The 17,450-nt window shown below is 32.9% G+C and overlaps 1 protein-coding gene across 7 annotated transcripts in view; it reads left to right on the top strand.

Moving 5' to 3' along the window:
- The window catches only part of JPH1 (junctophilin 1), an 88,456-nt gene extending 71,617 nt beyond the window's left edge, over positions 1-16,839 (top strand). Inside the window, exons 4-6 of one of the 7 annotated variants that reach the window (XM_074278906.1) lie at positions 4,119-4,765; positions 14,136-14,231; positions 16,163-16,839. In XM_074278906.1, the coding sequence (XP_074135007.1) occupies positions 4,119-4,765; positions 14,136-14,216 (728 nt within the window). In that variant the 3' untranslated portion in view covers positions 14,217-14,231; positions 16,163-16,839. Of the gene's footprint in view, positions 1-4,118; positions 4,766-14,135 lie in introns of all 7 variants that reach the window. The other 6 variants (XM_074278907.1, XM_074278904.1, XM_074278905.1 and 3 more) reach the window with 6 other exon arrangements.
- Positions 16,840-17,450: the final 611 nt, after the last annotated feature.

The following is a 17,450-nucleotide window of genomic DNA, read 5'->3' as shown; positions in this document are numbered from 1 at the left end:
ATGACATCTGTAATACCTTAATAACTTTAAATATGAATACCCAATTAGTTAGCCAGTTCACATTTGAAGGCTATTTCATAATTAAATGACCCATAAGTCATGGCGCTATATTGTTGCTATTCTCTGTTAAAAGGGATTTTTAAAAGCATTTTTCTTATTCATCATGTTTTATGCATGCTTTACTATTCAGCAGTATACTTGAAAACTAGTAGAATATTCTTTAATTGCTTTAATTCTAATTCAACAAATTATAGAAATTGTGGAGCTTTTTTACTTGAAATATTTGAAAATAATTATTCAATGGAAATGAAGAAACAAGTTTTGCTTTTATATTTTTTTTCAACTTCTGACTTGACATGCGAATGTACAATAAATAAGATGAAACTTGTCCTAACAATTAATTTAAGTATTATATTGGGTTAGTAAATATTGTATTGGGGACAGTTAGCCCAGTGACAGATTTGGGATGAATATGAAAAAGGTTCTTTTTCATATTTACTGTCAATTAACAAATAGTTCCCCTTGTATCCACTGAATCAACTTTTCACCTTTCTCTTTTGCATACCCCCCAGATAACTGCTCAAACTTTCACTCAAAACATTATTATTATGTTAAAAGCCACATTGGCTCCTTTATTATTCCCAAGCTTATCTCTATCCACTCACTTGACCAAAACACAGCCCCAAGGTAATTTCCTGATGTTCTTAAATAAGCTCTCTAAGTTTCAGATTTTTTCCCTCCTCTTGGAACCTCTAAGGCTTAGATAAATCTTTCTTCTTCCTTTGGCCTAGTTGATACCATCTTCTGACATGTGTTGACAGAGGTTATCAAGTATGTAGGGCATTTTTTCCTTGTATTTTTGCTGTATTTTTCTAGTTGATGGAATTTCCTGGTTTCTTAACTTCATCTCTCATTTGCTGCAACCACACTAGATCTACTTCAACTATCACTTATTTTATCTGCACTTCCCTTAAATAGCAAAGTTTATTATATCAAAAACCTTTTATTTTCTGTATAAGTCTTAGTCAATAAGTAAAACACCATATGTCTCACAAGTAAAGTGTCTGGGCTTTGTAATAGATTTTCTCTTCACTACTCAAGAGTCCTCTTTTCATTTCCACTTGGTTCTTTTCAGGATGTTTGAGAAAGTCAGAAATCTAGTTGCTAAATTTAATTAAACATGATTCTTTTTAAAAATTGTTTCTGTGCAGAAAGGTGAAATTTTAAAATGTTAAAGCCATGTTTTACCTAATCTAACCTAGGAGAGCCTTTTTTTTTTTCCTCCAAAACTTCCTTGCCCACAGTTATTGGCCGCTTTTACATAGCAGAATCTTGTATGGACTTTTTATGTACAGTGTAAACTCTTCATAATGTATATATTTGAAGTCAGTGGTACTGGGCTGGGGTTGGTGGGGAAGAGCATTGTAAGAGGAATGAAATTTGCATATATATGAATATGCAAGTTTTCCCTCTATATTCCTCAATTCCATTCCCCATGATGTGGCCCAGGTGATAGTTGGCTGGACTTGAATCAAGGTTTAGACTCAATTCCTGACTATACCCCATATTATTTGTATGACCTTGATCAAGGCACCTCGTTACTTTTAGCCTCAGTTTCTTCATCTGCAGTATGAGACTCAAAAGAGATAATAAATTTTAGAGCTCTTTGTAAAATGGTATAGAAAGAACTCGTTGAGGATAGGGACAATTTTATTTTTAACTTGGTCTACCCATTACCTCACACTCTGCCTTCAACACAGTAAGAGTTTAATAAGTGTGAAAATAAAGGTACACATTAATTAACTAGCCTCTAGATCCAGGATGATATCATGCTTCTCAATAAAGAATAAGAAATAAAAATCATCCATGAATTAAATTATATTAGAGAACTATTTATGGAGAAATATTATACTCTAATATTCTTTGAGGCAGTCTTCAACTCCTAAATGTTTATTTGTTCTATACTTTGAATCACTTCTATATGTGAAATCCTGTAATGATAATTTAGAAATTGAAATGCTAGATGTCTTCTATGATTTCTACAGCCTTGTTAAAATTTCCATATTGATGTGCCCCCACTCTTGTCTCAGGAATATTTATACTTATTCCATGCAGATCTCAGACACAAATATCAGGGTGGTTTTTTAACCATTGCTCATCAAGTTTTGACAATTATTCCAGTTCATAATACAATTTAAATGGTAAAATAAGTTCCTAGCATGTTGTGAAAATTGCTGAGCCATCTGGTCCTGAAATCAGAAGAATTGAGAGTAGGATAATCTACTGATATACTGATACTTATTCAACAAATCCAAGGAAAAGTTCTTTGACAAGTTTTAAAGATATGTACTCTCTGAGAGAATATTATTGTATACTATAGAGGGCCTACAGTAGTTATGTGGTTGTTTTGGATTGCACATGTGCCCAGCTCCAACACCACATTCCTCTGAACATATTGGGATAGCATATGGCAAACACGTGATTCTGTGGGATGGAAACAATCATTGTAAAGCTTCTGTGCAGAACCTTTAGTGTACATATTTGTAGGTGAGTGTTGCCAGTGGGCATACCTGTAGAGGAGGCAAAAGTAACTTGGAAAGAAATTGGAGGGAAATAATAACTTCTTGTGCCCAGGAGAAGAAACCATCACCTCCTGCCAAATGTTTCACAGCTAAACCCAATGTTCTATCCATTGTGCCACTAGATGCCTGAGTATTTCATAGTGCTGGAAGCAGCTCACTAAGATTTTTAATTACTCTTCAAATCTGCTGTCAGACACTTAATACTTCCTAGCTGTGTGACCCTGGGCAAGTCACTTAACCCCAGCCTCAGGGGACCAATATCAGTGGAAGAAGTTTCTATACTCACATTTCTATCTTCATGACAATAGTTCTAGAACCCCTTCTTTAATACTCCCTACCCTTACCCTGCATGTAAGGGTAAATATAGATTTTAAAAATATGAAAACACTCAGATATATATATATGAAATAATATATAAAAATAATATGAAAAGACTATGAGACCTCATAGTCAGAAAAAAGCACCAAAGATCATGCCAAAGAGACACTGGCAACAGAGTTGTAATTCATTCTAATTATGATCTACATGATACAATCCAAACCTTATAAAGTATGGAATTCTTTTTTTGAGCATGGGGCTATGCAAGGTACTCATTGTGTGATTTTAAATAATGTCAGAGAATCACAAGGCTGGAAAAAAAAAAACCATTAGAGATCTAATCTCTCTAATTAACCTATTCAAATATTTACTATCAGAAAAATTTACCTAACCAGATGCCAAAATTTGCTTCCCCCAAATCATCAAAAATAATGTACTTGTATTAAGATACAAAGAGAAACTGTTTTTGGATTTACAATCCCATTAAATTGAATTAGAAAGTTGGTAACACCATTACAAACTACCTGTGGCACAATGTTTCAAGCTTTTGATTTCTGTATGGGAGAGTATTCAGGTGGGGTTCTAGAAATATTGTTATGAAGAGTAGGAGCTTAAAATGTGAGTACAGAAACTTCTTCCATTGATACTAGTCTGCAACTTGTGAGTAACTTAAAATTTTAGCAAGCTGGCTACAGTGCTAAAAGGTACCCAGGCACCTAGTGGTACAATGTATCCATTGTATCAATAAATACTGAGTGGAATCAGGAAAAAGTTCAAATCTAGATTCCTATGTATTACCTACATGACTCTGAGCAAGTTACTTAACGATTGTTTACCTAAGTTTCCTCAACTATAACACAAATGATAGTAACTCAGGGAATCAAATGAGTATCAAATGTGATAATATTTGTAAAGCTCATAGTACTTAATACACAGTAGATGCTTAATGATACTTGTTTTGGAAAGAACAAAGATAGTGAACACAGGATTTGAACCTGGTTCTATTCTAATTCTAAACCAAGCTTTCATATACTATATATAGTTTGATACCAAATATATAGCCACCTTCAGATTAAAATGTGTAACTTGTCTAAATATATCTCTGCTTCACATTTAAAGATAGAATAAGTAAATTTAATCCAGAAGAGACTGTCATCATAATTAATAAGACACTATATTCTATTTTAGTCACATCTTTTCCATTGTCATCTCTTGCAGGTCCTGATTATATCAAACAGAGATTTCAGGAAGGCATAGAAACTAAAGAAAACCCAGAAGAAAAAGTCCCAGAAAAGCCACCTTCACCAAAGGAATCTCCTCACTTTTATCGGAAAGGCACAACTCCCCCCAGGTCCCCTGAGCCAAGCCCAAAACTAAGCCACTCCCCTCAGCCTTCCTCCCCAGTGAAAAAGCAAAACCCCAGCTCAGGGGCAAGACTCAATCAGGAAAACAAAGGTATGGCTGATGAGCATGTAACAGCAGTTGTTAACAAACCCCTACTTTCAAAGGTACCCCCAAAGGAGGAGGTAACAGCATTGCCTCAGTCCAAGTACTCTGGTCGCCATAATACCTCCTTCCATCCTGGTAATGGGGAGTTGCATTCACAGTATCATGGCTATTATGTGAAACTGAATGCACCACAGCAACCACCAGAAGATAAAGAGGAAGATGGAGGTGCGAACCAATCTTCTTTGGCACTGGTGCCCAAGCAATCACATCAGAAGACAAGTCCCTCTAAGTCCACAACAAAACTAGCTGCCAAAGAAAACAAATCTGAGCCAAAAATGAAGAAGTCTGAACTTGCCACACCAAAGAATCCAGCAAACAATGATTCATATTCTTCTTTGGGTAAAGAAGATAATTTGGTAAGTTTTATAGGAAACTTCTCTTTCCTAATATATACTCAGAGGATTTTCCTTTCTCCTAACAATATAGAATTATTATTAGCCAAGAGGTTATTGAATTACATAAATCGAGGTATAAAAGTCCATAAAATTGTTTCTAAAGTTTAGCATGTTAGTTTGAAACCAAGGCCTTTAATATTCATTTTTCAGTCAAGTTAAAATAACCCCGAACACTAATGGTCACCTGCCTACTTTGATTTTTCAGCACTAGAAGCAACTTTTTAAGTATTGGGGAGGAATTATAGCTCTTGTTTTCTGACTGTTTGTAAATACTGTGATAAACGTGGAAGAGAAAGATGATACAGAAGCTACTTTCAAGAGGCTTAAAATCTAGTAGAAAGTAAAAGGGCATGTGTACAAGACTGATACTGAAGAGAGCTTGGTAAGTACAAAAGAGCAATGTGCCTTGAGAAAAAGATGACTTAATGTCAGGTAATGAGGAAGGTGTTCACACAGAGATTAGCAAGGGAACTCTTCTAAAGGACTGAGGAAGGAAAAAGCAAGATAGGAATTAGTGTCTGTGACTTGGCTGGTTTTACTGGAAAGTATGCCAAAAAAAGTTTTTATTGAAAAGGCAGTTTGGAAGTTAGTTGATTCCCAATCAGCAGTCTCTCTTTATATAAAGAGAATATACTTTATTCTCTAGGCAATGGAAAACCATTTGTTTGTTTTTTCAACTAGAGAACTGATATGATCAGTCATGAGGAAGATTAAGCACTAAATGTTATGAAAGGTAATTTAGGAATTAATTAGGGGATTCATACAGTGGAAAAAGAGATGAAGGCCTGCCTGAACTAGGATCATTTCTGTAGTAGTGAGAAGAAAAATGATTATAAGAGAGATGGGGAAGGTAGAAAAGAGCTTGATAATTTATTGGACATGGAGACCAAGAGAGAGAAAAACGTTGAAGATGACTATAAGAGTACCAGGATGCTTGACTGGGAGGTGTTAGCAAGAGAGATATTGAAGTTGGAAGAAGGGCAGGTTTTGGGGAGAAGATAATGAGTTCAGTTAAGCCAGTACTGAGTTTTCAGGGACATTATTTCATGTAGGTAGAAATATACAGCAGGCAGTTGCAAAGACAGATATCAGTCTCTGGAAAAACCTTGTCAGGGATGGTAACGATTTAGGGGTCACATACATAAAAATGATCATTTAAACCTTTAGGAGTTAATGAACTCAGCTAAGATAACTCTCCATGTTGAAGAATGGTAGGAAGGAATATATGGGATTATTGAATCACAAAATCAATTAAGGGAGAATGTATCTAGAAGAGGATGATCAACAGTGTCCATACATTAGATCAGTCAAGAATAATGAAAACAGAAAGCCTTAGATTTGATATTACAGAGGTCATTACTTTGAAGAGAGCACTGTCAAAATTATAGCAAAGAAAGAAGCTACATTGTTAAGAGGTAAGTAATAGGTTTGATACAATGCAATGCTTCTACATTTTCCTTTGGTATTGCATCTTTACACAAATAGGCATACATAAGAATCCTTAGTTTCTTCATCTTTAAAATTAATGTTATCCTAGCCTCCTGCATAGAAGGCAAACTGTATAGTCAGGAAAATATAACATTATCTGTGTGAGTACTAGCAGGTCACTTAATTTCTCAGTACTCTGAGACAAGACTCTGAGTCGTATTAAACATAAGCTCCATCAGAATGTGACACAGTAGAAATCCTCTACCCCTACTCCTTAAAACCAAAATATGAGGAAGAAAAGGGATTACTTGCTTCAATGTTATGTGATTTTTTTTTTTTAGAACGAGGCATATAACTGAAGACATTTTATATAACCCAGTATTATCCTGTATATAATGTTGCCTTCATGTTAACTTCTTTGAATTTAACTTGATGAACAAAACTTTGCAGCCAGAACATCCTGTTTCTTCACTATGTAGTGATATCTGGTACACAGTAACAATGAAGAAAGTGTGTCCCCAAACTCAGCAATGCTTATAAAATGTGTAGCTTCAATTAGTGATTGGTAAAAATCTGTCTAACAATTACAAAGCAGCCCAAATTAAACTAATTAAATAAAATAAGCCATCTTTCAATAGAGTAAAAAATGACTTTCTAGAACACTTTAATGAGTAACCAATAAGATGATATACATTGACAATGCCATCGAATTTGTCGAATATAATTTACCTATCATCTATTTTTCAGCATTTATATTCATTTATTGATTATTCCTCAAGGACTCATGAGTAATAAATAACATATATTTTATATTTTGCTGAGGCAGCTGGGGGTGTGACTTGTTAGGAAGTGTTAAGTATCTGAGGTCAGATTTGAACTCAGGTCCTCCTGACTTCAGGGCTAGTGCTCTGAAGTCACTATGTCACCTACCTGCCCCAATAATGTATTTTTTTTTTTTTTAAATAACAATCGGTGGTGTGTAGGTACTTTTTCTTTGTAGATCCATAGGTGAAAGTCATTCATATTACTTAGATCTCTTAAAAATGGTATTAGACTTTAATTCAACTGTGTGATTTAACAGAACCAATATTAAAGAGAAGAATGGATAAAGACAGCATCTATCATCGAATCAAATGGGGGACTAGAATAAATGATTATATGTATGGGTTGTGTATTTTAATCAATGTAATTAAGGGGATGGAGTACTAGACTTAAAATCAGAAAACATGGGTTCAAATTTCATTGACTAAGACACTATGATCAAATCCTTTGACTTCTTAAAACCTCTGTTCATCTGTAAATTATGAATCATAGCTAAAGTACTTACATCACAGAGTTAAATGTAAGGCTTTAATGATATATGATGTGTATACAATGCCTGGCTCACAGTAGACACATAATAGGACTGACAGTTCTTCGTAAACTTAAAAATCTTATATACTGTTGATTATTAGTAGTGTGTGAGGCAAGAGAGTTATAATTCTGTTAACATAATTTACTGTGAGTTTAGAGTAAATTATATTCCTGCCAGTCCATAATTATTCTTTTTGTAAAATGACTTTGTTGGAGAAAGTAAGAAGGTTTGTAAAAAGGCACACCCATCTTAGATGAAGAAAAGGTCTGATTGACTTTGAAAGATTATATCTCAGTGTTGTATTACATTTCTTGCTCTTCAATTACATTGTATTACTCAATGAGTAAATTTTAGGGTTGTGTTTTGAATTCTTGATGCCAAGCCCATAATTATAGGATTCTTCTCATTATTAGGCTCTCTGATTCCAATAGCAATTGGTAATAATTCTTGATGAGATATATGATTTTTTTGTAAGTGCTGTATGTTGTCATCTTTGAAAATTGGAGGTTCTATTTACATCCTTACTACTATTTTTTGCTTTTGAATAGTCATTCAACAGCAGGATCCACTACTTGGTGTGTTTTAATACCAACATATACAGTTGCCACAATTAATTATGCTAACAGTCTGTCCCTCAGATTTTCTGAGTTTGAGATATGAGAATTACCTAGCATAATTAGAGAAGACTTAGGATAGCATAGCATAGAGCAATATTCCCCATAAATCTGAGAAGGAAAAACCTATATACTTTGTTACAATTTTTTCTGCAAATTCAAATTCATAGCAAGTTCAGTAATGTCTGTCTCTCAAGACAATAAGAAAATATACATAATAAAAAAAAACTTTTAAAACAAGAAATTACTGGGTTTTGGAGGAGCCTGCAAGAATGACTAAAGCAAACTGAAGTGGAACTTGGCAGTAATTTTTGGTAATTGTACTGGTTCTGCAGATAAATCCTAAGGAATGCCTGAGTTCTATAGTAATACTTGATCCATCTGATGAATGATCCTAAGGTCCTCTCTAAAAATCCTAAATAATTCTCATATCTTAGACATAAGATTGTTATTATTAGGGGAATATATGTGCTAGAAATGGGGAGATATTGAGAATTCCCATGAGAATTAGGTATGAATGTGTGATTATACATGTGTAACCTTCCTCCATAAGTGTACATTACCTTTTGATACACAAATTCATGATTTTCATGATTCATATATTGATTTATGGTAACTTTGGTATGGGCCAGTAGAAACAAATTAAGATACTATTTCAGAGCAAGCCTAAGACATTTTTCAGGAGAGAATCCTAACCAATTAATTTTTAAAATTACCCTTGGTTTTTCCTCATTTCTTCTAGCCATTACTCTGATCTTCTTCCAGAGCGCTTTTGAGCAATATCTGAATAAAATTTTTCCTTAGATCATACATAGTTTCTTTTGAATTGAAATAAGCCCTAAATAATCCCCAAATCAAATCAGGCTTGAACTTGGAATAATCTGTTAATTATTTTTAGAGAGGCATTTCAGGTAACAAAGGAATCTGTTTTATACATTTGATTTTTGCTTTAAAATAATTCCTTTTTAGTTGAAGGATACTTGTCATGCTTATTTAATACCAAAATGTCAAAGAAGAATTTAGATATATATTTTGTCTGGATGTATTTCAAATAATCTTTGATTCACTTATCTTTACTTGTCATATCAGATTCAGAATTTCCTTCCAAAAGAAAATTCTTTCTAATTGAGTATAGGAGCAACAAAATCAGGAATAGAACCAAACATCCTCAAATTTTAATTCCATATTTTAACTGGCCCACATTTTGTTATATAAGGTATTATGTTAGTTCTAATCTAGACTGAATCTTCATGCTGTTGTCACTTCTTTTATTGCACCTGCCCTGATCAATCTTGAAAAGCAAAAACTGATTTTTCATTTTGCTATGTTAAGCTCCTACTGGGAACGATAGTCATTTCTGAGACTTTGCCTTTCCCTGCATGTAACATAGATATTTGAAGAATGAAAGAGTCACCCACTGGCACCTGTCTATAAAGCACTGGAGCCTAGAGCTAAAAGTGACAAAATAGCTTTTTTTCCCCTTCATATTGCTGGACTTGAGCTTAACAGAATAACTTTACTAAGACTTTTTTAAAAAGAGTTTCAGACAGTAATTCAAAAAGTAGCTTAATACTTTATTTTATAACTTAAGGAAAGATTTATAAGATGGTTTGCAAACTTACTCACTAAATCTGGAAATCAGAACAGTGGGATGCTGCTGTAATGTGTCTCAAAAGTAGTATTACCTCACTGTTTTTGTAAGGACTTTGCAGTTTTGTTAAAAGCCTATGTATATGTTATAACATTGAAACTTAGGACAGCCCTGTAGAGCAGTCAAAATAAATGATTATTATTCCCATTTTATAGAGAAGTTGTGGCTCAGTGAGTTTTTAAAGATATCTCCAACATTATGTAATCACAATTCAGATCTCTTACATTAAATTTTCTTTGGTCTCTCCTGTATACCATAGTGACTCAACCAGCAAGTAAGCATAATTTATACCCTACAGATTACATAAATGAAAACTTTTTATTTTATTTTTTTTACAAATTGATAAGTAATTTCTCATTATTATTAAAAGAAAGGACAAAAGATTTGGGATTTTAACATAGATATCATAGTATGGTAGAGTGGGAAACATGCTGAACTTCACTAAAGAGTGACTTGTCTTGAAATCCTACTTCTGTTACTTGGTTAATCTCAGTTTCCTTATTTTATAAAATAGGGAAGATATCTATACTCCCTTACAAGGGATTATGTGAAGTGCTTTGCAAGCCTTAAACAGCTATACAAATGTCACCCCTCCTTATACAGTAGATACTTACTGTACCCTCATAGTGCAACTTAATGCCATCATGTAGTATGTTTTACCTACTTCTCTTGGATAGGCTGAAGTATCATGTGTTTCACTTCAGAAGTAATGTATGAATTTTAATGTCCTGAAAAATTTGAAATGCTTTGCAACATTATACACTCATTGACAGACTGCTAATTGGAGTAAATTGAAATACAGCATCTCCATGGTGAATGATGGAGTGTAAGATCACCTGAAGATTTCATTTGTTCATTTACTAATGAAGTGGAATATAGAATTAGCATTACTACAAATCAGACCTCTTTTTATACTAATTGGAAACCACCTTTGAAATTCTATGTGAGAAAAGTTATTTAGTTATTATCAACACATCTTATTTTTCCCATGGCCCTAAGGAGACTACATAATGCAGGTAAAGTATGATTTTAAAGAACTTGGCAGCCTGTTAAAATTGCTTTATTGCAGTCTAATTTTATGTAAATTAAGATCTATCCTTACAGTATTATCATCCATAAGTATCTTTATTCTTACAACTAGATATCATCTTAGGACTTGCCCTATTTCCATTTGTTCTTCCTGTTTTTTGCCAAGCTTATCTTATAATTGCCAGTTCTCCTTACCCTGAGAGAATTTCTTTTTATCTACACTGCCTTGGGGGTGGGAACACCTTCAAAAAATTCTCCTGTTGAAATAGGTGTTTAGTTAATGTGGATTTACATTCTATTCAAATACAGTTCTTCTATAACTAGTTTCCAAGCTGGAAAATGAGGAAGATAATTTGTACCCTGTTATGAGGATCAAATTTAGATTAAGAGGTGTGAAGTATCCTTGAAAAAAAGCATTAAAAATTTATATGAACAGATTCAAGCTGATGACTATGTGGAATTGAATTAACTATAGAATGAAGATCAGGAAGGAAGGAAAGTAAAATCAGAGCAGGGTTGGTAATGGCCTGAGAAAGTACTGGAATAGGATTAGCAGTCACAGTGAACTTAAAGAAAAAGTTTGGATGTTAGAGATAGAATGCTAGTCACATGGTTAAATAAAAGTTATGTGAGAGTTTTAAATTTTAAAAGTGGAATAACTGTGAGTAATGATGAATCCAGGGGTTCACTTCCTATGTGTGGCTAATGTAGAGTTAGGGAATGCACGAGAGTTTGAAATTGAGATAGGAGATTAGGACATTTGAGGGAGCATCAGCACAAATATTGAAGTCTTTAAGTTATTGTAGAGAAGAGGAAATATGAACCAAGTAATAATAACTTCAAGAAAGGCAAGAGAAATGACCTGAGGCCAGTAGACCACTTATATTATGATTTGAATATTGTAGAAAATTTTAATTCAGTGAATTGCAAAGGTTTCTGAGTAATGGAATTTAGAAATAACTTGGGAGGAACAATTATTCCAACTGGTTTTATAAGATGGCAGTGGGAATGGGGGAGGGGGGAAAAGGAGGACATGTATATAGGAATGGGAATGAAAATATAGCCAGTACAAAAAGTTGATTAAGTGAACTAGATCTAGTGAAGAATTTATATGAGACTTTTTATTAAATAGAACTTGTAATCCAATCAATAGGACAGATAAATGGCACAATAATATAATACTAGGGCCTGGAATCAGGAAGACTCATCTTCATTAGTTCAAAACAAGACCCAGATACTTATGGACTATGTGATCCATGTAAATAACTTTTTTAGATGAGAACAGAACTTGGTAAAGGGTGTATGTTAAAAAGGAAACCCACCTTGAAAAATATCATTCAGCATGATATCAGGTTTTAGTAATTTTAGAAAATGAAAATTTTATCTCTAAAGTTAATAATTCTGAACATTAAATCTGATCTGCTATTACAAAATGGTCGGTAATTTTTTAAATTTAAATTTTTATTTATTTTGTTACATTTTAAGTTCTGAACTGTATTGCTCCTTTCTTTCCCATCTTGCACTAGAGAAGGCTTCCATTTAATATAGATTTATAAACATGAGTAAAATTTTACGCATTACTATTTATCTCTTTTCTCTTTATAGGTTTTTTATAGTTGATTTGAGAATAGTACTCAGAATACTTTGGTTGTTCATAATTATTCTTTGAACAATAGTGCTGTTACTATATAAGATGTTCTTTTGGTTTTGCTCATTTCACTATTCATTATTTGATTCAATTAATTCAATAATTCAATTAATTAAGTCAACTTGTTAGTTAGTTCTTAACACACAATAGTATTCCAGTCACGATTGCATACCACAACTTTTTGAGCCATTCCCTAACTGATCAGCATCCAGTTCTTTGCCACAAAAAGAGCTGCTATAGGTATTTTAGAATACCTTGGGAAACAGACCTATCACTAGTGTTGCTGAGTCAGAAGGCATTTCTCCAATTACTAATGATTTAGAACATTTTTTGGTATGATTATATAATAATTTTGATGGCATCATTGAAAAATTGCCTGTTCATATCCTTTTGACCATATATCATTTGGGGAATGACTCGTGGTCTTAAAAATTTGACAAAGTTCTGTATGTGTTTGAGATATGAGATCTTTATTTTAGAAACTTTCCACAAAAAAAATTTCTAATCTTGGCTACAATTATTTAATTTTTAATTTAACTTAATCTTTTAATATAATCAAAATTACCCATCTCACAATGTTCTCTATCTCTTGTTTATTTATAAATCCTTCTCCTATCCATAAGTCTGACAAGTAACATATTCCATGTTCCTCTAGTTTTGTGTCATTTTTTAAGTGTATCTCTTATTAAACTAATACAGAGAATATGGACTTGAGAAAATTCATGTAAAAAGTATTTCCTGTGTTCATGGTACATACATATATACATATATATATATGGAAAAGGAAATGATATCCAAAAAGGTTACCAGGAAAAGATAAAAGTAACAAAATTTCATTTTAGTTTCCTCTAAATTCTTGTAATTTAAATGTTTTGGTGTAAAACAGGTGATCTTAATTTTTTTGTGTCATAGACTCTTTTGCATGGGAAAGTCTATTACACAATCTCCCAGAATAATGTATTTAAATACATGGGATTAATTTAAATTGAATTAAATTAAAAATGAATTTAAATTCATAGGATTATAAAGACCAATAATATTGAAATGATTATAAAAATATTTAAATTATAAAAAAAGTTTATGAACCTCATGATAAAAATCTTTGTTGTAAAAGGCTTTATTTAACCAAACTACATTCATGAGAAAACAAATCTTCCTAAACTGAATTCTCAGTGGCTAAAATCCACAAGAATGGTGAATGCCATAACAGGTAAAGATTCTTATCTTTTTTTAAGGACTGATAATTCAGTTATTAGGAGTTCACTGAGTAAAGTTGAATTAAGAACAAATGATATTGAACCGGTAATTTATTGTTACATGTTCTGTTTTGTCTTGTTTTCCTTTTCCGGTTTTTTTCTGCTTTTTATAAATAAAATAAAATTTTAAAACATGAATACAGTTGTGTTATCACTTGTAGAACAGCCTCTAACATTACAGTGTGTTAAATTGAGATACGTCATTTTCACTTTTAGCTTTTTATACTTTTGGCAACTGGTTGCATTTTAAGTTACAGAATTGGGTTAATTGGTAACTCACTTAATGGGTTAATTTTACTTGAGGAGTTTTTTTAAACATTAAAAATAATATTTATTTTGTTTTATTTTCAGGGTCCTAATTCAGTCATGATTGTCCTGGTCATGCTGTTGAATATTGGGTTAGCCATTCTTTTTGTTCACTTTCTAACTTGATTGGAATTAGGAAAGGTAAGACTAGTATCATTTTCATGTAACTCACAGACATAATAGTTTCAATTCCCTTATTCAAATTTATAATCACAATTTTTTGTTTTTGTTTTTGTTTTTGTTTTTAATATCTCTGTAATGTCATTTATTTTAATTTTGGCTATGCCTGAATGTGATTCAACGTAGTTTCTTACTGATATCACTGTTTTGACCCTTCAGTGAAGTCATGGCAACTAGTGGAATTAGCCCACAGTTCTCTGCAGTAGTGTCATCAGCCTTTTAAATGGCAACACACCAGAAATGCTCAGACACAGGGAAGGAGGCTTGGAATTAGAATGGGATCGCAAGAGAGATATCTGAGACTTGGAAAATTCAGCCAGAGGACCTGTTCAGTTCCCTTGGGGATGTTTGTGGCTTTGGGGTCCTCTGAAGGCTGAAGCAAGCAGTTATGTTGGAAAGCAAAACTTAATAATTTCTTTTTATTTAAAAAGCAAAAGCCAAACAAAACACAAAATCTACTGCTGCAGCCCCCAACCGATGAAGGTACATTGGCTACTCCATCTAGCAGAGTGTGACTAAACTGGAAATGTATGGAGCTGCACTTTTTGTTGATGGAAGCTAACAGCTGCCTTACTGTTTTACCATCTGACGTTTTTAGTAGGGAGCTGGGGAAACGACTGCCAGAGGAATGCGGTCAGAGGATACTGTTGCTGTGGAAGTGACTCCAACATTCACTCCTTTCTCATTAGAAGAAATAGTTAGCAGCATCACTCACCAGTCTTATGCCATTACCTGCTGCTTTTAACTTCTCCTGTGGTGTCCTGGGAGATTACATTTTCTTTTGCTTGTGCATGACTGTTCATTTTGCTGTTGATTTAAATTTGATGTATAGCCACGATAATTAATGGTGTGAAGTCCTGGCTAGTGAAAATGTAATTGTTGCATCTTGAGGAAAAATGCAAAACAGAAATCTAGTATACATGTGTATTTTGATAGGAAGGCAGAGCTCTTCATTGCATTCATTTTCCTAAACTGGTAAAACTGTTTCTCTTTCATTTTGATTGGGCAAAGTCAGGAGATGCTATGATTTCCTGAGCAGTCACTAGGCTTGACATGCTTGTGTCGGTACCACACTGAATTACTTATGGAACATGGAGGATCTTTGGGGTTATAATTTTAAATGAAAGCTAGACTACAAAAGGATTCTGAGAAATAGAATCAAGGCTTTGCATGGTTTGGGAATTTGTTTTTTTCTTTTTTTAATGCCTTCATATTAATAGAAATAATTATTCAAAGAATAAAATTTCATCCCTAATGGTACCCTATAAGAGATAATCTTTTTAGAGGCCAGTTCCAGTGAAAATGAAGCTAAGATACTATTAGTAATTATTGTTATTCAGCAGGGATAGATTAATTTTGTGTTGAATACATTCAGGTAGAGCATAAAAATTTATTTTTAAAATCACTGCTTATCAAATTTATGCCTTTTGTGTTTTTTAAAGACCATATGTAATTTTGTTTCAAGTTTAAAAGCCTTATAAATTTTCATTTGGGGTATTTGTTTTTGCGGTATTTATTACTATATGAGCTGCATTTATTTTGTGATGTCAAATTGAAATTACTATATTCTTTATTACTTAAAAGCATGCATATTTACTTGCAGAAACTGTATGTAGGATGCTTGTCCTCAAAGTAAAGATTTTGGTTATTTAAAAAATAAATTGGAGAAAGGGACTTCTTTGTCTCTTTATTTCAAAAATTTCATCCTTTGCAGTTTGGGAAACTTTTTGTAAACTCTTTTCATTTTGTGCACAATATAACAAGAATTATTTCCAACTTGTTTGTTTGCTGTCTTTTCAGAGCAGCACTTACAGTAACATAGGTGAGGACTTATTGTTTTGTCTCCTGAGCCAGCTAACTGCAGGGTAATAACCCAGTGGTGTTTTTTGCAGAAGTACAGTATGTTGAGAATCCTGTGTGTGACCAGTATGGAATCAAGAAGAAAGCAGAAAGAGAGCAAATGAAAATTGCACCATGTGTATTTATTTTTTTAAAAAATCATACTTTTACTTTGATATTTAGAAAGCAACATTTTTAAATAAAACAAAGTGTGTCTCTATATAAATCTTGGTACTTTAGGTCACTGCTCCTTCCTGTCCCACTCCATGTCTCCTTACTGGAAAGCTGATTTTTTTAACTGAAATATTTAATTCTTAATAAATGTTTATTTAAAGTACTTAATGCTTTGGAAGTAATGAGTAACAGATAACTTCAGAAAATGTTTATAAAGTAAGCATGGTGGTTCCATTTATAAATATATGTATGATTTCTAAGCTTTTTTAAAAACAAAGCTCAAACAGAAATTGTTGGTATTTTTCTAAAATGTGCACAAGCTGTATTTTACATGAAAGGCTATTTATAATGGGTTGTTATACTGTATACTACATTTTGGACAGCACATGAAGTCTGCCAATGTACTTAATATGTCACTTTGTTTATTTAAAGTTTCTTGCTGTGAAAGAACTCTTTATCTATGAGTTCCTTTATTTATAGTCCTTGACCCCAAAATGTATAATGTACAGTTTTCACAACTGTATTTGCTCTAATAAAAAAGTTGGTTATTAATAAAGTTGTAGGTGGATTTCCTTTGTGTTTAAATTAGTCTTGTACAGTGTGTACTTTTTTGTTGTTGACATTGCCAATGGAAATTTAACAGTGGAAATTAAAAATGGATCAAAGCAGACCAGTGTCAGAAGTTTCCCATCATGTTATTTATTTCCTTATTTCTGCCACATTCTCCCTTTAAAAAAAAAAAAAACATTCACTTTTAAATGTTAAATATAAAGTTTCATTTAACACTTTGAAAAGTTGGATTACTGCCTTATCAAGGGAATTTACTTTTACATTTAAAAAACCCTCTAAGTTAGTATAAACTTCTCCCCTACATAATAACCTTTCAGTTAATTAAAGTTGATTCAGCTATTTTCCTCCTTTTCTTAATGCCCAGAATAAATTAGTATGTTACCATAGTCTCCTAGTGCCTAAGCTGATAAGTGGCAATTTAGACACCTTTGGAAGCCCAATTAACTCTCAGGTTACTGAGTCTCCTTGAGTTTTAAAGTCCCTATTGAGCCCAGAATGTTGTTGGTTTAATATTAACCTGACTTGTAAGCATACTAGTCAGCTAAAAGATCCCTCTGTCACCAAATTGCTCCTACATTTTCTTTTTCAAAATAGCTA

The sequence above is a fragment of the Sminthopsis crassicaudata genome, chromosome 1 (genome assembly GCF_048593235.1).
Source record: "Sminthopsis crassicaudata isolate SCR6 chromosome 1, ASM4859323v1, whole genome shotgun sequence".
Classification (NCBI taxonomy): domain Eukaryota; kingdom Metazoa; phylum Chordata; class Mammalia; order Dasyuromorphia; family Dasyuridae; genus Sminthopsis; species Sminthopsis crassicaudata.
This window is presented reverse-complemented; position numbering and strand designations above follow the sequence as displayed.